At 42.2% G+C, this 22185-nt stretch overlaps 1 protein-coding gene across 4 annotated transcripts in view; it reads right to left on the reverse strand.

Annotated features, from left to right (window-relative positions):
- LOC119479665 (Snf2-related CREBBP activator protein) overlaps positions 1–21342 on the reverse strand; it is a 39331-nt gene extending 17989 nt beyond the window's left edge. For 2 of the 4 annotated variants that reach the window (XM_037755507.1, XM_037755503.1), the window contains exons 1-16: positions 21094–21342; positions 18601–18677; positions 13466–16608; positions 11567–11608; positions 10957–11223; positions 9499–9684; positions 9259–9399; positions 8796–9000; positions 6950–7119; positions 5939–6026; positions 5706–5795; positions 4761–4934; positions 4385–4602; positions 3119–3296; positions 2812–2948; positions 2406–2575 (exon numbers count right to left, since the gene is read on the reverse strand). In XM_037755507.1, the coding sequence (XP_037611435.1) occupies positions 2406–2575; positions 2812–2948; positions 3119–3296; positions 4385–4602; positions 4761–4934; positions 5706–5795; positions 5939–6026; positions 6950–7119; positions 8796–9000; positions 9259–9399; positions 9499–9684; positions 10957–11223; positions 11567–11608; positions 13466–16369 (4970 nt within the window). In that variant the 5' untranslated portion in view covers positions 16370–16608; positions 18601–18677; positions 21094–21342. Of the gene's footprint in view, positions 1–2405; positions 2576–2811; positions 2949–3118; positions 3297–4384; positions 4603–4760; positions 4935–5705; positions 5796–5938; positions 6027–6949; positions 7120–8795; positions 9001–9258; positions 9400–9498; positions 9685–10956; positions 11224–11566; positions 11609–13465; positions 16609–18600; positions 18678–20970; positions 20996–21093 lie in introns of those variants that run through there. The other 2 variants (XM_037755504.1, XM_037755505.1) reach the window with 2 other exon arrangements.
- Positions 21343–22185: the final 843 nt, after the last annotated feature.

Consider the following 22185-nt stretch of genomic DNA (forward strand, 5'->3'; position numbering starts at 1 on the left):
TAATTTTGGTCTCTACCAACTCCTGAGGGAAATATCTGTCTCTTAAGCTGCTAAATACTCCACTTTAGCTCCGTTTCGACCGCAGGAAATTTCCCCCGGAACCAGCAACCTTTTGAGGAACACATTACATTTCAACCGCAGGGACCAGGGTCTAAATTAAGTTCCGGGGACATTTTCCAGAGCCTTTTTACCCAACAAAAAAGACCCTGGTTGGGGGTAGTACTGTCTGAAAAGTACAGGTACCGTCGCTGATTGGTGAAACACACACACAGCATCACTGCTTCAACTCGTGTACCGCTTCGTTCATAAAACAAGGAGGTACTTTAGTATCGATATAGGACCATTTTAGGACGAGAGGAGAACATTTCTCTTTGTTTGATGACATTAAAATTACAGTTAGGCTCTGCTGTCGGCATCCAAACTCATTTTAAAAACAACAAGGAGCAGAAAGAGGTCGCGCAAGTGGTAGAGGAGATCAACAGCATGGCGGTGCTGTGAATGAGAGAAAAAAAGTTCTAAAGTTCTAAAGCACAACTAAATAACCATCAAACACTCAACACATGATTTACTGTGGAGACAGACGCTCTTACGTTTCATTTTACTCCTCTGCATTTCATTCATTACATCCAACGTGCATCAGTGAATACTATGCAGCAGTAAACATCGTCGTCACAGTGAGACAAACGTGTTATTTAGATGAAACGGGCAGGCACACTGAACTGCAGGCTGCAGAGTGTGTTTACCACTGTGACCACCGCTATGGAAACGCAGACAACAATGGGCTGAAGGAACCTTCCTTGAAAAGTAGTCTTGGTGCTAAAATTACCAGGAACTTCTTGGTGGAAACACGGCCAGTAGTAAACAGCTGTTACAGCAAATAATAATAATAACAACAACAACTATATATTTTTTTATCCAGGCTGATATTTGAACTGTACTCTGTATCCACCGATGCCCCAAGTTCGGGTATCGGAATCGGGAAGGAAAAAATGGTGTTGGAACATCTCTAAATGTGTTTCTTGGTTCTCGTCCCTCAGTCTCCATGCTTGTATTCCACACATGAGTTCAAGGTTTTTGCATTTGAGATGCACAGATGTTTTGCATTGGGGCTCATCACTGAGTGAGTGCTCTCTCTATCTCCATGTACCCCGTTGCCTGAAGAAGATCTATGTGTAATAAAACAGTGTGTGTGCCTCCTCATGGGCAGAAGCTTCTCTTTGAAGCTCGGTGTAACGGTGAGAAATTACCACCAGCTGGAACAGGCCACCAGCCAAATGATGGCTAGTTAAGTCTAATTACAGCCACTTTGATGAGAGAGAAAAAAAAAACATTTCTTTTTGTAAGACTAGCTGGTTAACATTCACATCCACACACCGCTGAGGCCTGTGGATAAACAGTGAAGTGCTCTGGTGAATTTCGAGGATGCATTCAAAGTCAAACATAGTTAATACTGAATGATGGCATGTCCTCTACAGCTGAATGCACACGGACTGTTTGTGACAGGCAGCAGCCCACAGATGAGACAGAGAGGCATCCTTGAATGTGCTCTGAAACACTACACAGACAGGAGAGACTGTTTTCAATGAGGATTACTAGTTTGTACAAAGCTACTTGGTAAATAATGCTTGCTTATGACACCTATTCAGACTTTCCACCTACAAGCCTCATTTCCGAGAAGAATGCTGGAGCCATGATGATCTCAATCTACCGGGTTATTATGCCATATAGTGAGCAATAATAACATCAGGGAACTCTGCGTTTGGGAAAACTGGACATGTGGATGTTTCCCAGACCCTTTTGGGGGAACCGCTCAGGTTCAGGCAAGATCGCAAAATAATTGAGTATAAAACAATCGATTGTACAACAAGAGATAAATGCATACAAACTTTTCAAAATCACAATTCAAACACATCAAATTGCACTGAAGTCTATGAAATCTTCTGTCTTCTTTCCCCCAAAAGGAGGCGCTAAATTGAGTTTTTTGTGAACTACACTTATGTGTATTCTGCTGTTAAAATCGCAGGGACAAAGTACACCAAGTAAGTACGCTACACTGACTTTGGACAGCTCATGCATGTCCACAGAGACACTGGTGCGTGTTCTGAAGCATGTTCAAGCTTGAAGCAACAACCCTTGGACACAGACGAGTACTAATCATTCCTGGCTGGTCCAGCTGGGCGTGTGTGCATAACGTTCACAGAGATGATGAAACATCTTTACATCATTGATGACGTGTCCAAGTCTGCAGATCCACTGAGGTTTCTTTTATCAACAGTGCTGACTTCTATGTGGTGCTCCTTCATTTTGCAGGTTTGAAGCAGCGATACCACACTAACTGTTCATTTAGAGCCTTAAAGTTTGCTTCGTATTCTCAGAAGTAGAAATGTACACCTAGCTCTACCGACCTGTTGAAGTTCAGCAGGCTCTGCCAGCGTTGAGACTTGAAGTTCTTGATGTTTTGTGCCTCGTCTAGAATCAGATACCGCCAAGACTTGCGCCGGAACGCCTGGTGATCCTGTAGCACCAACTTGTACGAAGTGATGCACACATGGAAAGCGTTTGGCTTCGTCCAGCCCTAAGAAAAACAACAATGGACAATTAATATGGATTAAATTTGTGTTTTTTGTTACAATATCCATCACAGATACGTGTAGTGGAAAGAAAAGGTTGCATCAGGGTCGTCATAAAGTACTTAAAGCAGAAAAAAACACAATTGCACACCAGAAATATTGCAAATTGTAGGAAAAAATAAACAATAAAATCACACCTGTGCTAAATATAATAAGGTTTACCATTAATACTATTTATTACCTGTCTCTTTAGCTTTCTCTCCTTTTGGCTGCCAAAGTAAGTGAGGATTTTAAACCCAGGACACCAGCGTTTCAGCTCCATCTCCCAGTTCAACATCACACTGGTGGGGACGATGATGAGGTGAGGGCCCCAGTTGCCTGAGCACAACAAGTCAAATGACAAAATATATCAGCAGTTGAACATAAAAGACGGGTCATCAGGGTTCATTTAGTGCATAAAAATACGAGTACCACTCCAAAAAAGACAATCCCAATGAACTGCTGTATGTTTAAATGGTACTAAAAAGCATCAGGACCAGGTTTGTTACCTTTTTCACAGGCGAGGTGAGCCAGCAGAGCGATGGTCTGGATGGTCTTGCCCAGACCCATCTCATCAGCCAGAATGCCATTGAGCTTTTTCTCGTACATGGTGACCAGCCAGTCGAGTCCAATGTGCTGGTATTCTCGTAGCTGGCCGTGAAGCAGGAATGGGATGGGGGTCTTGACCTTTTAGTGGGGAAAAAAGATGAGAAAATTATGGTTCAGAACGGCAAAAAGTAACCCAAGTCTTATGCTGTTTTCACACCAGAAGTTTGACCGCAGGATCAGGAAGAGGGGCTTACCTTTTTACAACATATTTAAGTTGTGAAAAAATTATATATATATTCTATTTTATTGTTATTTATTGATCTTTTTACGAAACACTGTTTTACTACTATTACTTTTACTATAGTTTTTATTCTATAACATTTTTATCATTTGATTGTCTTGTGAGCATTTGTCTCAAATTATCAAAAAGCAGAATTGTTTTGTCTTTTCTGTTGTTTTGTTGCGGTCTTATTTTCAGCTTGTCAGTCATCTGTGAAGCATTTTGAACTGCGCTAACTTGTATGAAAGAAGCTATACAAATAAACTTTGATTGATTGATTGATTGATTGATAGATAGATACCAACAGACAGTTCAGAGCATTTAACATCATCCAGAGGGAGCTGTATCCACTGCATTTAGCAAGTCACACGTCGGCTGAATTAATCTGGTTTACTACATCGGTATGATCCCAAAATAAACTGATTTTGCTGTGATTTAATTGCAATAAGCGGATCAAAAGGATGCCGAAATAACTACATCATTATGCAGATTTGTAAAAAGTCTGAATTCATGCTTTGTCAGGTCTGTCCGTAAGACGACAAGCAAACAACTTTTAAAATGCTTGTTTTCTGAATGGAGTCTGGCTTGATCAGGGCTAGGCTATGCTTGCATTATAGCAGCTCCATCAACACTCAAAATAACGTCATCTAGGCATATATTCGGCAGCGGCGTTACAGTTTATACACATATATTTATAGACATAGATTTTCGGCTGGTCTCCGTACAAATATGAGGCACTATCGTAGCGCTCTGGGTGCCCACAGATGGCTATGTTTTTCCTCCGTTTCTGATTCAGCTTTAATGACGACAGGAGAATCTCAACACTGATAGGCTTCGACAACACACCGTCAGACAAATGACACCAATTTATTGTATTCACCAAGCTACTAAATTGTCTTTTGCCATTAAAAAGAAGAAAATATTCTTCTAAATATTCAAGACTGACCTTTGTAGTAGCCAAAGTGTAGCCTTTAGGCTGCAGGCTCTCTGCAGTAGCAGCAATATGGCTGATCTCTTTCTTTGGCCGTGAGCTAGCGGGAGGAGGGCTGTTGTCTCCCTCCTTTAGCAAGACTTCCATCCCTTCATCTCCACAGCCATCATCTTCTTCCTCACTCTCCTCATCCTTCTCACTGTCATCATCTTCTCCGCTGTCTCCTGCTGAATCTGAGTGAAGCAGAGGAAGTCATTTAATAATAAATATAAGCAGCATGCATTAAAAGCAGCAAACAATCTTTAAAAAGCATACAGAAGGAAATATAAAAGTGGGAGCGGATAAACAATTTATATGACATTATTTTGATTCCCTGTGAGCTGGTTCGTACCGGAGGAGGAAGTGTTGCTTTCCACATCACTCTCATCTTCTTCGGTCTCCTCCTCCTCATCCCCAGACACCTCCGAATCAGAACTTTCTTTAGAGCCAGACGCAGACGGCGCCTCATAGTCTGAGGCGTACGCTCCTTTGTACTTCTCGAGCAGCTCCTCAACACTCATGTCGCCTACAAGGAGAGCAGAGATACGTCAGCGTTGATGTTTACTGCTCCTGTTTTTAAAAACAGGGCACTGCTTAAAATGAGTACTACATTACAGACTACTTTAAAAACAGCAATCAGAAAAAGCACGGTGTTGGGAGAGCTCTGGGATCAGTTATTAACAAATAATGATTATCCTACATAGACCCAACTTTAAGGTGCATATAATGTTAACTTTATTTTAGTAAACTTTAATTGAAATATGAAAAAAAATGGTTTGAAAATAAGCCAAAATTAAGGACATCTAGTATAGGCACATCACGCATAAGTTACTGTATATCTCATTTATTTAGAAGCAAAAAGATCTTTAGTTGCACAGCTGAGAACTTGTATTCATCCTCTGGCCATACAGGTTAGTAGATTCAAAAATATTCAAGAGGAAACCAAATGTTTTTCCAGGAAATGGTGCACCTAAACCCTGAAATATTCTGGTGTTCAGATCACTGAGGTCTATTTCATGTTGACTCCAGATATCAGACGATGAAAAATTTGAATGGTTGTTTAATTTTTATATTCATGTCTCAATAGACTGGAAAAAAGGCAAGACGGACTATTTAATTAGTATTAGCTCAAATGTATTTGGAAGTGATTTGAAGTCGGCAGTGAGGTAATTCCACTTGGCAAATAATCAGCAATAAAAGAAGCTCTTCAACCGAGAGAAAGCACTTTAAACACCTTCACAGCAACAAGAGGCTACTCAATGTGAGCGATTACACTTTCCATTTTATGAATAAATACCTTCTTTGGCCAAGTCATCAAGCTCCTCTGCGTGATTCACATTTCCCTCTACCTTCTCCTGGTCAGCTATGGTGTCCTCCTCATCCTCAGCTGAAAATGAGAAGAGGGAGAAAACAAATATTACATCACTAATAGACTCATTACAAATATATCAGTGCAATGCTTCTACCCCTTCTTCCAAGATATGTCCAAGTATTAACTACTTTAGTATCTTATATTGAGAGAGATCTTACCATCCTCTTCGTTGGCAGTGAATTCGCCGTCTTCCTCCTCCACCGATGAAGAGGTTTCATCAGAGCACTCTTCATCTGAGCCCGACTCCTATGTGATCCAATGATTTAGTGATTAAATGACAAACATCGGTGGTCCGTATCAAGAGCACTCAGTAGTCATTTATATGATTTATACACAAAAAACACAGTATTTTTGGCATTATGTTAGTAAACATATTTAAGACTTTTTCTGGCAAGACTCTAAATAAAAGTCAATTTTGTTTACGATTGATTACAACTCAAAATAGAGGATGATTTTACGTTACTAACTGCAAATATTTTAGTCATATAATGTGCATCATCCCACATTAAAAAACATTACTCAAAATAATGATTTGGAAGTGAAAAAGAAGATCTGAATTATATGTCATCATCTATAAGGTTAAAATGAATGTGTGTACAGTAAATACAATGTGTGATAGACATTAGAGATGACGATGTTGTACTAATATGTGTTATTACTGCGATTGTTTTCAGAGGGCATCGTGAGCACAGCACAGCGCTCCCGTCTTCATTATCAGTTTTATTTTCATTAATCACAAGGGAACGACTTTTTACCGGTTAAACTGCGGCAAGGCATCATAAAATCTGAAGGTCTGAAGACTGCAAGGTTGTAAATAAAGTGAGCACAAGTGATGGTGTGACAGTGTGCTTTATTTTTTTGGTTCTTTCAGAACTATTAACACCCAGAAGAAATCAGAACGTGTATGAAAACATGAATATGTGCATGGAATCAGAGGCCCTGTTCAGACCTGGCATTAGAATGCGACTCCACATGCGTCTTGAGTTGACCACTTGTGATGGAATCTCACTTCCCTGCTCTATATGCAAATAAACATCATTTCCACTTGCAAAGACCAAATGTGTTGTTTTTAACTGGCAGGAGGAGCAAACCCAGAATCGGTATAACTTAAAACAGTGTTCTTCTACTTTAAGACATCAATCCCAGTCCCATCAGGTTTGTGGAGGTACCTGTGGCAGTTTGAGGGTGCTGAGTAATTGGTCCAGGGGCAGCATGCCCTCCTCCTTCAGCAGTTCAATCTCCCTCCTATGGCTCTCAGCGTCATTGCCCTCCTGCTGCTCCTCCACCTCTATGGTCGCCTCGTCATCCTCCTCTTCACAGGGAGGCTCAAAGTCTCGGTCTGCATGGAGAAACAAGAATTGTTTTGCAGTGAAAAGGACTTCCTGAATATTGTATGTAGCTGTAAGGAAACAGAAAGATATATATTGTATCTGGATCGATTAGGTTCATAAGGCACCACACAGAGGCGCAACTGCATTTTTAAAAGCCAAGAAATGCTTCAATTATTGTGGCCTTATGAAGTAATTTGGTTAAAAAAGAGCTCAATTTAGAGGAAATTTCAGATTCTTGATGGCTAAGCAGACTGTCGTTGCACTTTAGCACCACAATAAACGTTGCCAGATATTGAAATCTAAGTGAGACTGGACTACTGACTCACAGACATGAATCACTGCCAAGTCTGTCCTTCCTCTGACTGAGCAACCCTTAAACTTAAGTCACCTCTATGCTCTGGGAATCAACTGCCATTGATAAACACGGCCAGCAGACTAGTCTGACAGGTTTGACAAGTCTCACACCTGACGGTTGCCAAACGGTGCTCGGTACAGTACCCTGGATATGCTGTTGAACTGCACTGACGATTATTAAACTCAACATCCTCTTAGTCGAGATGCATTGAAGCTCAGGTAATCCGGTGGATTTGCACAGACATGTGAGAACATAGGCGACTCTCTCAAAGATGCAACAACCTTGAGAATGAAGAACAGCTTTTTGTCTCTATGAAACATTTTACCTCTGTGTAGCTATGACAACGTCTCCGGTATGAATCAATGATTCAGCTCTGAAAGCAGTCTCAGCACTAGGACATGGAGACAGTAAGCTCTATTTATGAGGTGCAGGTTTTACATTCAGTAGAGTGCAGATCTCCACCAGGTGGTTGTCCCTCTCCCCTCCCAAACAAAGAAGAGTTGAATCTTACTCAACAGAAACAGAGCGTCTTACTCTGAAAACTATGCCCACCGGAGGGGAAAACAATTGGCGTTACAACGTGCAACCAAGGGCTGAAACGCTAGCAAAATGCCTGTAGCTAGCTAAAAACATCAGATTTCAGTTTGGTCCCTACTGACCAGTTTAGGAGGAGTGAGGAGTCAATTACTGACCACGTTTACATGCACAAAATATGATTTTTTTTGCCTTTATTCCAAAAACCGAAAATGAGCAGTCCACCAATATTCCCGTTTACATTTACACTTATATGGTGGACTTGTTTGACAACACCGCCTCCCTCTTTCATTCCCTAAACCACATTCCTGAAAAGGTCAGCGTTGCCATTTTGGCACATATTCCAAAAACCTGTTGATATCTAAGTCTTTCATAATGTTTAAAAGTAGGTGTGTTTCTCCTTCCGACCAGAAATGTGGGCTTTTCTTCTGAGCATGCATCTCTGCAAACTGTCGGCTAGTTGGTTTGTGTTCAACGCACAGAGCTGGACGCAAACAGGGAAGAGGCCGTGTGTCACAAACTGCTGTAAAAAAAAACAATTTATGACGTATATTCTGAATGCGCTGTATACATGTCTAAAGAATGAATAATATCAGCATATCCCACGTCTTAATCGTAAAATGCTCCATTCAGAATATCCAAATGGAATATGCTGTTTACATGACCCATTTCAAATTCTAAATATTGTAAATATTCAGAATAGTGGAATATTAGTGTGCATTAAAAAGCAGTCATACAGACACGACAGAACACATAATCTCCTTATGCCTTGCAGAGATAAAAACAACTTCTCACCATCCTCATCAGTGGCAGATGGCACAGATTTATTGGGAGTCTGAGGGACCGGTTCAGGTTCAGGTTCAGCAGGCCTGGACGGTGCGAGTGACTTGCTGAGGAGGTCGGAGTATTTCTCCGTCTGGCCGACAATGAAGTCCAGCTGAAGGTCCAAAGCCTTCTTCCTCTTCTCCTCCAGTCTGGACTGCTGTTTGTACTGCACCACCTTAACAGACAAACGATAAGACACCAACACTCTCAACACATTGCTTCAATAGAAGCTACAATAAAGCCTGAATGATGAATATTGGACAAAATTAGGCAGTATAATTTCACTTGCTTGTATATGTATTCTAGTTTCTGAAAAGTGCATTTTATTTCTGTGACAAAAACAACAAAAGAGAGGCCGTGATCCTTTCAAATTCCACAGCTGAGCTTCGAACCAGAATGTTTTGTTTGCTTGGTTTTTGTGAATCATCTGTACCTTCTCCACGCTGCTCCAGAAAGCCCGGACCTCCTTCGCGATAGAAGAGGCAACTCTTCTGATTTTAGAGTGCTCATCTCTCTTGGCCTTTTCTTCTTTCTGTCTCAGATCCTCGTGGTGTCTCATCACCATTCGCACCACCTAATAACATCGAAAACATACATTTATAAATCAGAAATATAGCATAATTAATCTTTCAAGCAAGCTAGTAAAAACACATACAACTTAAACGTAACCCACCTTTCTAGCCACCCCTCTCTTCCACCGCCTCTCTTGAGCAAAGTCAGCAGAGAGCCACTGCATCTCCTCACACAGGTAGTCCCAGTGAACTTTGGGTCGCGGCGGCTCCGTCAGGCGGGTGAGACGCTTCGTTGACCAGAAGCCCTCTCGCCTCAGCGTCTGGGTCCGATGCTCGATGTCCGCTTCCTAAAGGACACACAACGGTCAAACCACTCAGTAAATCCTGCAGACACTTTAGTTAGCTACAACAGTGTTTCTGAAGCTGTGAGTAAGGAGGGGTGGGTGAAAAACATAGACGATGTACAGCACCACAAGCTAGAGTTATCTTGTAGTTCATCTTCAAAAGTGTGTGGGCGCATTTTGGATTTAATAACTTAATAATTTAGTTTGAAAAGATGAGAATTTCACCCAGAGACCGGCTCGAACTGCAACACAGAACGTGAACAGTCACATTAGTCTGTTTCATTTCAAAAGGCCTGCGCCCGTACAACGTTTTGGATAACAACGGCTTTCCCTTGTAGTAATGCTGCAGCAGAGAGGCTGGAGATGTATGGTGCTAATAACACAGCGGAGGAGCGCTTCACTCCCCCCCCCCACCCCCTCCCCCTTTACTACAGAACACTTCTGTTTTTACAAAAAGAGACTTCACCACCAGTGATGTCAGGTCAGTATCATTTCATCTTCCTCATGCAGGCAGAAGACTGTAACATGCTTCTAAATTGGGTTTTCCTGTTCATCACACTCTGACATCAAGTATCCTCATGTATCACTGCCGGTACAACTGTGTGCAGTGTGTCAAATATCCCTAATCACAGCTCCATTTGTTGACTCCTGTGGCAAAGCTGTTTCACTTTCATTAACATTGTGAGATGGGCATTTGTGCTGCATTCATGTGGTGTCGGAATAATCGGAAACACGAGATCCCGACTGGTAAATCTGGACACAGAGGCACATGATTTTTTTTCAGGTTACCTGTCTCATGCACTACTGTCACGTTACAGCGACCGTTTTATAAAAGTAACTTTTTTAAATCATATTTGCTCCAATCTCGCCTACTTCAGCTTTAAGTCGGAACAACAACTCCAAACTTGAAAAGTTTTGTAAACATTTACAAATTATTTTGCAGCGCTTTCACCATTTAAATAAATATTTTTGCTATACATTTCAAGTGTTTCTAATTTCTTTCTACACCTTACAGGCATTAAAGTGTGTACAGGGATGCATGAAGCTCGGGGTGGGAGGGGAACAATATCAAGCGATGAAGGTTGGGGTAGACTAGTAGTACCGGCAAGAACTTCAAACTACTTTCACCCCCCGACTGACATGCGTCGCACTGGCAGCAGTTTATGACGCCTCAAACCACCTGTGGAATATTAAAAATGTCTGATTTTCTAAGCTCAAGCACCTCTTGCATGTCCGAATAATAAAATGTTTTACTGCATCTCGAGTCTCACTCACATGTTTCGCCAGCTCTGCCATGTCTGTGTGGCGCTCTCCGCGGGGTCGCGGAGGGGCGGGCTGTTCTGGTGGGGAAGAGGTGGAACTGTAGCCGCCGGTTGTGCCAGGAGAAACAAACTTCCCATGAGGACCGCGGAGAGGTGAGGACTTATCCCGTCGCAGGGCCGACCAATCGCCGGCCTGTGAGGGACCGGGGCAAGAGGAGGAGGTGGAGGGCGAGACGGGAGATGAATTCGCAGTGACCCTGTCTGCTATCCACTGGCGCACCTGAAGGCAAAGAGAGAAAGATGAGGAGAAAATTATTTCAAACATTAGCGAGGTGAAAGCAGCAAGATTCACGAAGATAAAAGCTGCATGCAAGGAAAAGGTTAGAGCAAGCGTTTACAAGAGGCAAATACGGACATGCTCCAGAATTATAAACAAGCTATCAGTGACTTTTCTGTCAGCTTTTATCTCATGCAGAATTACAAATAGCAGAAGTCAAAGGAGTGCCTTTTTAAGTCAAAATGCTCCCCGTCATTAGCAGTGACAGCGCCCTGACTAGGAAGTGCCTCGTGAACATCCTGTTAAAAAGGGAAACCTATCTGGGTGTCTGACAGCCACCGCTTACCTTGAGGAACACTGCCTTTCTGTCTGTCCTGCTCTGTCCATGCTGGAAAACACACATGGCTTAGCATGCGGCCAACTCAACAGAAATAAAATCACTCAACAATACAAACACTGTTCACATGAGTGACATTGACATGGACTACATGCAGTGAAAACATGCCAGCATACCTGATTACAGAAGCATAACGACATAATGGGTACTCTTTTCAGGTCTAGGGCTGATTTACAGCTCACAGAATGATTTCATAAAAGTGTCATACACTATATATAAAAAGGCCCAATGAGTAGGATTTTCCTAAAAAAAAAAAAAAAGTATAGACAAAAATCAATCACTTCTGAACCACTAGAAGCGTGTGGCGGTGTCTGCAGAGACCCTGCAGCCCTCTACCAGTATGTTCTTATTTTGCTGTGTTCGTGACGTTCCTGGGCGTCAACTTCTATAAAAGATCCTAAGCATGCATCCAAGAGGAAGCTACGAAAAAGGCGGACACAGCACCGAAAAAATTTTAATTTTGCGAGGCGAGACGCTAAAGCCAAGTTCACACTACAAGACTTTCAAAGTCGTCAGATCGCTGTACTGTTCTCACTACACAACTTGCTGTCTTGTAATCGTGAGTCTTGAAGTCGTTGTGGTTTTCACACTACATGACTGAGCGGCGACAGGTGGTCACGCACTACAAGATCTTTCACAGGGAGGAATCCCCAATGAGGTCTCCAAACTATGTTTTGTCACGAAAACACACACGAGGAATACACGGTAAATGATGTGATACCATACGCAAGGCACATTGCTAATGTTGTTGTTGGCACGCGTTTACAAAATAGTCTGTTTTCACACCTTTTTTACTATTTATTCCTCTGGGTGCAACAACAACTTTCCTCCTTACATTAAGTTCCTGTTGTTACAGGCCCGGGCCGCTGCGGTGAGGACTAAGCCTTGGTACATGGGGCGCCCGCTTTACCAGGTAGGCTACCATGGCGCCCCTCGGCCCACGTTTTTCAGCAGTTCACCATGACGCTCGAGCGCTGATGTGCGAGCGGCAAGGCAACGCCGATTTGCCTCTGAAAACTGTCGGGGAGCGGAAAATCAGGGCTAAAGTCGTGTAGTGTGAACAAGGCATAAGCGGACAAAGCTCGTTCCAAAACAAGAGTGAATCTGGGGTTGGCTTTCAACCGCTGGCGAGCACCCTAACCCCGTTGAGCTGAGGAGGAGGGGCCAACTCTAAATGTTGTTTTTTACCAACAGCAACGAAACAAATCCTACTCATTGTGTCTTTAAGTTGATGTGTCACTATGTTTATAATCATCCTTTTTTCAATAAGTATTTGCATGTATCTGTATACTTACGTGTATTTTTCCTTTTTTTAATCTATTTTCTTTGTATCTTAAATATTACAATTGCACTGTAAATTGAGCATCTTTCTATCTTACAATAAACTGTCATACACTAAAATACAAATACAGCTCCAGAGTGTGGCACATCATTACAGGTTAGTAAAAAAAACTTGTTCCTCGGGATTCATAGTGTGACCTGATAAACTATTTAGCTTCAATAGATGATTCAGATTAGAAAGTAAAATCAGCTTTGTCTGAAACAATGAGATACACAGCTAATAAACACATATTATCTTCATCTTAATCACAATCTAACATTTGACAAGATGCCCAGATACAGATTTTCACCTCAGCTATGTCCTTGTTCCGTGTGGAGTCTGATACAACTGCCTTACTTTGGCATTCAAGGACAAACTGTTTAGTATTATGAGGCCCAATGCTTCAATGTGTCATGTTGTAGCAATTGTCTTCCTGCCTCTGGTCTTTCCTCCATTTACGCTGCTCTGCACATTCATAAATCTTAAATAAAATAGATTTCATAAAATTGTTCTCTTCGTGAAAATACCTTATTTGTAGAGCTGGGGGTGGTCATTTCGCTTTCTGTTTTGTCGGCGTCTGGTTCTTCATCGCTGCCCTCCTCTGGACTGCTGACCTGTCCTGAGGTGGCCTCTTGGGCCTCAGTTTCTCCCGTTGCTTCGTCCTGCTCCATGTCCTCGCTCTCTTCCTCCACATAGAGGGAGTCCGGTTGGCTGGTAGATGCCATGACTGCGTCTTCCCTTTCCCCTGATGCTGAGAGCACGTAAAGGGCGTTAGGCTTCGTAGCATCTGTAGGGGCGACGCCGTCTTGTGACAAGGACTCGGCTTCGCTTGAAGTTTTAGTAACATTTAAGGCCTCTTTGTCAGATTTGTTTGTGGAGGTTGTGAGGGTGACAGATGCAGTCTGGTCAAGTTGAAGTGAGTTACCGCTCATAGTGGGCTGCCGCACCTCGCCAGGCGGAGCTGCTGACACAGAAGTTTTATTGACGGAGCACTGCGTCTGATCTTTCTGGCCGCTAAGAGCCACAGACGCACATAAAGAGTCCGAGACAGTTTGGGGAAGGCACTCCTCAGACGCTGTGCCAGACCGAGAGCTGTGGGCATTGGCCAGCTCGCCGGCCGCATTCTGTTGCTTGGACACCTTTGCCAAAAGGGAGGGTGGGTGTTTCAGGAGGGGAGTTTCTCCCGGTTTAAGAAGGAGCAGCTTTGGATTTATAATGCCAGAGGAGCGAGTGATGCAGATAGCCTTCGGTTTGGTTTCTGTAGGCACAGCAACATTCTGGACGCTCTGTGATGGAGTCTCTGTCAAAGCAGGGGTTTCTTTGGTCCCTTCATGTGGAGAAGAAACACAGGCCTCACGTTTTGTGGCACTTACAACAGTCTGATTTAGAGAGGGCTGTACTGAAACAGCAACAGATGATTCCATCCCTGTGTCCTCACCAGTGACCACCGGGGATATGAGAGATAGTGCACCAGCTGTCGCTCCTGCTTCCTGTTTTGGGGGAATCATTTCAACTACAGGAGAATCACTCACCTCTGTTTGGTCCAAGAGGGCTGCATTGACCTGTGAGCAAGGTGTCACGATTTGTGGACTGGTGTCCATCTGTTCAACAGCGAATGAGTCAGACGTAACAGCAGCTACTTCAACTAAACAAACCTCACTTGAGTTATCCACTTCAACGGCTTGGTTAGCATCTAATACCAAATGTTGCCCGACAGCTGCAGACTTCGTGTTTTGTGTGGACAAATTATGGGAATCGCTGCTAGCCTGTGTTTGATTTGCATCATGCGATGAAGGCAAGGGCTGCTGGGAAATAAAGACAGTGTCACTTTCATTTATTGTGTGAATAGTTGTTTCAAGGTCCACTTTGACGGTGTAGACGTCAGTGTGATCGAGTAACGCGTTGAATAAGTTCACCTCATATCCTGGAGAGTGAGGGATCTGTGCACTACTACTGGCACAGACAGTCTCCTCAGCAACCTCCTCAACCAGGGTGCAAAACTCATACACTTCTACTGGCTGCGAGTGCAACTCAATATCTGCCTGAACACTTTCTTCATACAGCTTTGGTTCCCCGGTAGAGAGTTCAGAACTCAGCTCGTTTACAATGGCAGCTTCACAGACGCTGCCGTCTTCTCGTTGTAGGAGGTAACTCTGATTCAGGTGCATGTTCGACCAGTCCCCGCTGATATGAGCCTCCTCTCTGACAACGACAATTTCTTGAGCTTCGGCTGAATGCACAAGCTCAGCGGTCAGCGGCGTCTCCGTTGTGGGGACTTGGTCAGGGGGATGAGATGTTTCTGCTTCAGCAACCTGCTCCGTCTGCAGTGAGACAACCAGGCTGGTGTCAAACAGATGTGGTGCAGCAGAGGGTTTTGAGGAACTCTCCTGCGAGGAAGAGCACTCTGGCAGCATCGTGACGTCAGATGAGGAGGTGTCAGTTTGTTCTTCTCTCACGCTACTCTCCACCTGCTCTCCTTCGAGTGGATCGCAGCTCCTCTGGATGTTTCCATCTTCTCTGCTGGTCGCTGAGCTTCCTTTTCCGGCAGAAGTGAATAATCCAGGAGGCGATTCTCTCGCTTTTGGGGTATCAAGTATGTCAGCTGATGGAAGTTGTCTTTCTTTGTGAGAAGTGTCAACAAGCTCTTTAACGTGCTCAACTGATTCCAAAGAGTTCTCTTTCTGTATTTCTCTGACATCAGTTGAGATCTCTTTGATGGTCTGAGGTTTTGACAGGTCAGTTTGTTTAATCTCACTGTTGCCAGATGAGGGTAAAGGGAGCGGAGACGATTTAGAGTCCTGGTGACCACCTGCCTGCACCGCAGCACCTGGCGGAGGTATATGGCTGCCTTGATTTGCGAGGATAAGCGGGTCCCTGTCAGACGGCTCCATAGCCCCGTGTTCTGTGGCGTCTTGGACTTTAAAACTAACACTTGATTGTGGGACAGATGGAGATGAGGCTGTGAAACAGATTTGAGATCGGGGTTTAAGGAGAATATTTCCGCCTGTGTGCTCTTTTCCACCAAGTTCCGTGTTTGTTCCAGTCTCTGGTTTATATTCCAATGTGACGGACTGTTTCTCCTTTGTCCCCGTAATAACAACAAGTCCAGCCCCTCCTCTAGGTGGCTGAATCTGGTTCGTCTTACTATTTGAGTGGCTTTTCTCTTTATCAGTTTGTGACCCGTATTGCAACTCTTGCACTGTGCTGTCAATCTGTGTATCAGGGGCGAGCGGGGGACAAAGAGGAGCTGGAAGCCTTTGCATCTCAGCGGAGGAACTGCAGTCCTCATTGAGGGATGTTGGCAGGGATCTCGAAACTCCGACAACTTCGGCAACGCTCTCCTCGGCGTGGACTTTTTCTGAGATGCTGTCCTTAGAGTCGCTCCTGATCGGGAGAGTCTCAGGCAAGTTGGTCTGAGGGGCGTTCTCCATGCCGAGGAATGCTGAGTCGTTGCTCTGCGGCAATGGCACAGTGGACAGACAGGCGAACGGAGGGACTGGGCGGGGGGCAGCTGCGACCGGCTGCGGGGCATGCTGAGGTGACTCCCCAGCCACATTCTGTGCAGCCTGGGGGTTGCCACCCAGCACATCCACAGCCGGAGAGGCACGCTGCCGCACCGCCTCCTCCCCAGAGCTTCCTTCCTCTGTGCTGCCCCGGCTACACACTGCACCTGTGGGTGATACAGGCTGTTAATAAAGTGTCTGGACCAAGTAAAAGGCTAAGAAAAGAACAAGGACATGATAACAAATAACTCAGCACAAATACAAAAACATCTTTTGTAGATAAGGTAGGCAGTCATTGTGCTGCAGCTGTGTTATTCATCCATCCATCCATTATCTGTATCCGCTTATCCTATTCAGGGTCGCGGGCTGACACTGGGCGAAGGTGGGGTACACCCTGGACAGGTCGCCAGACTATCACAGGGCTGACACAGAGGCAGGCTCTCACATTCACACCTACGGGCAATTTAGAGTCAACGATTAACCTGCATGTCTTTGGACTGTCGGGGGAAGCCGGAGAACCCGGAGAAACACGGGGAGAACATGCAAACTCCACACATAGGGAGCTGTGTTATTGTTTTTATTAATTTAAGTACAGGACATCCTCAACGCTAATAGCCTCCCTATCTTTAAAAAGGCACACACTTTTGTTAGGGTCACCAGGTGTCCCACTTTACGAGAGATTGCACAGCATTTTTATCCCATGTGGCTGTGAAGAAAGCAAGGAAGGCTTGTCTTGTTTACGGTCAAACTGCGCACTCTTGGGTCAAGTGCAGGTTAACGGTTCACCATCTTTGCCACGCTATGCCCAACAGGGAAAATTGCGAGTCACCGCAAAGTCACAAGCTGTGCAGATTTAGGCGGAATATGATGGAAACTACCACAAAGAAAAGGAAATGCAACTACAACAAAGGCTACTTATAAGTGGGTGAAACCGATGGGTGATTCTCAGCGTTTTTGTGAAATTTGCCTGTTATTTTTCAATTTCACACAGGGGAGGAATACGACATGAAGAGACACAGTTCATGTGAGTCTCACAAGACACGTGGGGCTCAAAAAAGAGATGTGCTGATCTATGGATGCATTCGGTCAAAGCATAGAGATGTTACAAGATATGGGGCAGAATAGAAATGTTTATTATTTAAAAGGTCCCATATTGTAAAAAGTGAGATTTTCATGTCTTTTATATTATAAAGCAGGTTTAAGTGCTATATAAATACTGTTAAACTATCAAAACGCTCAATATATGGAGAAATACACACAGCCCGTATTCAGAAATTGTGCGTTTGAAACAAGCCGTCAGGATTTCTGTCCATTTGTGATGTCACAAATATACAATATTTAGACCATTACACGGTTTTAAACAAATATTCTAAATGTGTCCCAGTTTATTTCCTGTTGCAGTGTATGTAAATAACATCAGCTGACAGGAAGTGAACATGGACCCAAGCTCTTGCCTAGCAACGCAAATCCGTTGCCATTCCGTTGAAATGCACTAAAACGGAGCGTTTCAGGCAGAGGGTAAATACAGGTATATTCAGGCAGACAGTATGAGGAAAATATATTTTTTTTAACATTACAGCATGTAAACATGTTCTATTAGAAACACAAAATACAAGAATGAACCTGAAGATGAGCACAATATGGGACCTTTAAGTTAGATCGGCATTATATCAAAATTGTAATGGTAACATGTCCCTACATTGTCCCACACAAACATACTCCAGAGGACAGATGGTAATTTTGTAATGGGTTATGTTTCAATAATTGTGATGTGTTTTGTTTTTTGTCTGATGGGTCTTACTTGTCTGTCTGTCTATGGTAACAGTATGTCTATTGAATGTGTATTTTTCCTCAAACTGAGATGCCTATGGATGCAAAATGAATTTCGGTGTAAACTGACAATAAAGTTGTATCGTATCGTATGATATGGGACCTTTAAGTTAGATTAGGCATTATATCAAAACTGTATTGGTAACGTGTCCCACTTTGTCCCACACAAACATACTCTTTGTCCCACATTTTGGTTTGCTTGGATCTAAAACAATCAGTTGACTATTTTGTACAACAACAAAAAGAAAATCAAAGACAAAGGAAAGTCTGTAAGCAAGCCATCATCATCATCATCAAATATGTGTGTGTGCATAGCGACAACTTCTCACCTGTCTGTGGTGTGAGACACAGATCTTCTGTGCTTTCTACTTCCAGGATGCTGAAATTAGGGTCCCCTCCACATATTCTGAGGAAGCAGAAATAAGAGACACAAATGGTAAACTTTACTATATAAAATAAAACCAAAACAACTGTACACTTCACAAGCACAGCCCAAACACCACTACACAGCTATGCGAGGAATAATAAAGAAGCTAGAATGCATTTAGTAAACACAATGATGAGTAACATGCCAGGTCACGAGAGAAGCAGTAGCACTCTGATAGCTAATGCTAGCCAGCTGCTAGTTGGTATTATGTGTGTTTTTAGTGTGCTATCTTGCAGCGGGGATACAAATACTAAGTGAAGCAGCACTACGTTAATGCTAGCCCAGCTGCTCGGGACTACAGTTGGTGTTATGTGTGTTTTTAGTTGGCTATCTTTGCAGCGGCAGTAATAAAAACACTCAGTGAAGCAGCACTAAAGCTAGCTAGCTTCAAGTAGCATTTTGCTGCAGTCGCCCACAGGAAGACGTCCTGCAGCACGCGCTCACTCACACCAAGCTACAAAAAGCCGGTGACCGAGCCGAGCGGCGCGCGGGCCCTCCACTCATTCATTTAAATATGTGCTCTCGTGTGAATGTAACGGCTAGTTGTGTTATTAACTTTATACATTGATTATCTACCGTTAGAAAGCACATCTTTAGTCAGTGGTTGGGTTATATATTGTGTGTGTTGGAGGCGTAACGTTACTCCTGTCTCGGCAGTGGTACGTTAATAATAACACCACAAGCTGTGAACCGTGTGGAAAAAGAAGCCGTTAGACGTTTAAACGGCTGCTTTTTAAAAAAGAAAAGAAGCCGTTAGACGTTTAACGGCTAAAAAATAAGACGTTAGACGTTTAACGGCTAATTTTTTTGAAAAAAAGTAGCCGTTAGACGTTTAACGGCTGCCGGTTGGGCTAGCTTCTTAGCTTCTTAGCTTCCTCACAATAACACACTGCTGCTTTGGGTGGCAACTAAAAAAGGCGAAAGCTGCTTGAGTGCAGAAATATGAATCACATTGTGTAATTTGTTCCTTTAAAGCTCTACTCACATCAAATTATGTTAGTTTATAAGCTATGTGGTCACTCAGTTTTGTTTATGACAGGCTGAGACTTATAAAGTCTCCTGTTTCTGCATGTTTTTGGTGATTTAAAAAGCCTTTTTTAGTCAGTTATTTGCTATTTTACATCAAATAACGAATGGGGATGATGTGTTACAAGCTGCTCTTTAATGGTGTTTTTTTAGCCTGCAGTGGTGTTTGAGAAGTCTGTTGCCTTAATGGTTTATAAACACCTACTTCTCCAAGGTCTTCCTGCACTAAAACAAAAGAAAGCTGCTATAAATAATGTTAGTTTATAAAAGCTACGTGGTCACTCAGTTTTGTTTATGACTAGAGATGTATGTGCAGGCTCAGACTTATAAAGTTCCTGTTTATGCATGTTTTTTGGTGATTTAAAAAGTAGTTAGTTGTTATTTTACATCAAATCAAATCGAGGAGAGTTAGTGACTTTTGATGAATGGATTGCACAGTTGTAAAAGAAAGTATAGAGAAGATTACACATCTGTTTTATTCTCACAGTAACCATTTAACAGTGTGAATGAGCGTCTCTTTAATGTTGTTTTTTTACCCTGCATTGGTGTTTGAGTAGTCTGTTGCCTTAATGGTTTATAAACCTACTTCTCCAAGGTCTTCCTGCACTAAATAAAAAAGGAAAGCTTGCTGCTAACTAGCTTTAAGGTTGAAGAGTTTACTAAGGGTGCGTTCATTTGATGCGCAGGCGCCCCATCATCCGCCACCCTGCAGTTATGTAATGCTCCAGCCCCTTAAAAAGAAGCCTGTTTAATGCCGACACATTTGATTAACTTCACTATGAGACACACACTAAAGAAGCATGTGAAAAGTCGCATTAAAACCACCGCTTCTTCTTCTTCTGCAGCAGCATGCACTGCCATACAGGAGGGGGACAATCACTCGTGACGTCATTGCGTGGGGTCAAAAATCTTTTAATTCCACTAAAATAAATACGTTAATATTATTTACTTTAAAGCACGAATATATGTTGCTATACGAATAAGTATAAAAAAATATTTAAAAAAACAATGTTATAAAAGTTCCATATAAATTTTGCAATGATTATACGGGGGGGATTTAGGGGAGGATCCACACGGTGCCACGGCTTGGCTCTTTAGAAGCGACAGCAAGGAAATGATGGTTTAATTGTTTAAATCGTTTAAATTAGATTTTTTTTCAATGTTGTGCGTTTTCATGTCGGTGTCTGGTGCCGATTTAAATATAGTGTCATATAATTTCAAAGCATTATATTCAAAAGAATACTACCAAGTGAAGTGCAGTCTGGCTGTGTCGTTTTTCGTGTGTCCGAACCCCCCCTTTGTTTCCCCCATTACTTCCTCCTTGCCCCCCCTCCCTCTCCAAAGGCCGCCATCTTAAGTTCCCACCTACCTGAAATTTCCGAGCGATTTTCTTTTACTAAATTCTCGTTGAAGGAGTCGTCATCCGCGTAAAATCGCACTCAATCCGTATAGCCAGTAATCCAAACTGTCTCCCGGTACCCAACGAGGTACCACTAGGTCTGTGGGAAGAAGTTAAAATACGGACCGCGAGAGACTGGGCTTTCGGCGCAGAATGTAGCGGTCGCGGGGAGGAGACTTTACGCAGCGAAATGGAGGAGAGGACCGCTGCTGCTGACAAAGTACAGAACACTGGAGAAATCTCGCGAGATCACGGCAAGCGCGCCACTTGAAATTTCTGATTGTAGTTCATGTTAGATCAGATCTGGATGAAATACTGCAATAATAATAATCACTGTATTTACATCTTTTACCCTTATATTATACACATCAGACTCAGATCCTTTTATATTATATTATATTATATTATATTATATTACATTACATTACATTATATTATATTATATTATATTACATTACATTACATTATATTCTATTACATTACATTACATTATATTATATTATATTACATTATATTATATTACATTACATTACATTATATTATATTATATTATATTACATTATATTATATTATATTATATTACATTACATTACATTACATTATATTATATTATATTACATTATATTATATTATATTATATTATATTACATTACATTACATTATATTACATTACATTATATTATATTATATTACATTACATTACATTACATTACATTACATTATATTACATTACATTACATTATATTATATTATATTATATTCAAAGTACAAATACCACACTAAAAATACTCTGTTACAAGTAAAAGTCCTGCATTGGAAATGTTACTATTAGTAAAAGTATGTAAGTATAATCAGGAAAATGTGAATAGATCACATTTGGATAGTTAATTTCAGACACAAGAATATAGTTTTTGTAGTTTGATGCTTGAGTGACAAATAGATGGTAATGAAGCAGTGGTAGAGGAAGTATTCAGATCCTTTTATATTATATTATATTATATTATATAACAATATATTATATTATATTACATTATATTATATTAAATTATATTATATTTTATT

This window comes from Sebastes umbrosus, chromosome 20 (assembly GCF_015220745.1).
Source record: "Sebastes umbrosus isolate fSebUmb1 chromosome 20, fSebUmb1.pri, whole genome shotgun sequence".
NCBI classification, from domain to species: domain Eukaryota; kingdom Metazoa; phylum Chordata; class Actinopteri; order Perciformes; family Sebastidae; genus Sebastes; species Sebastes umbrosus.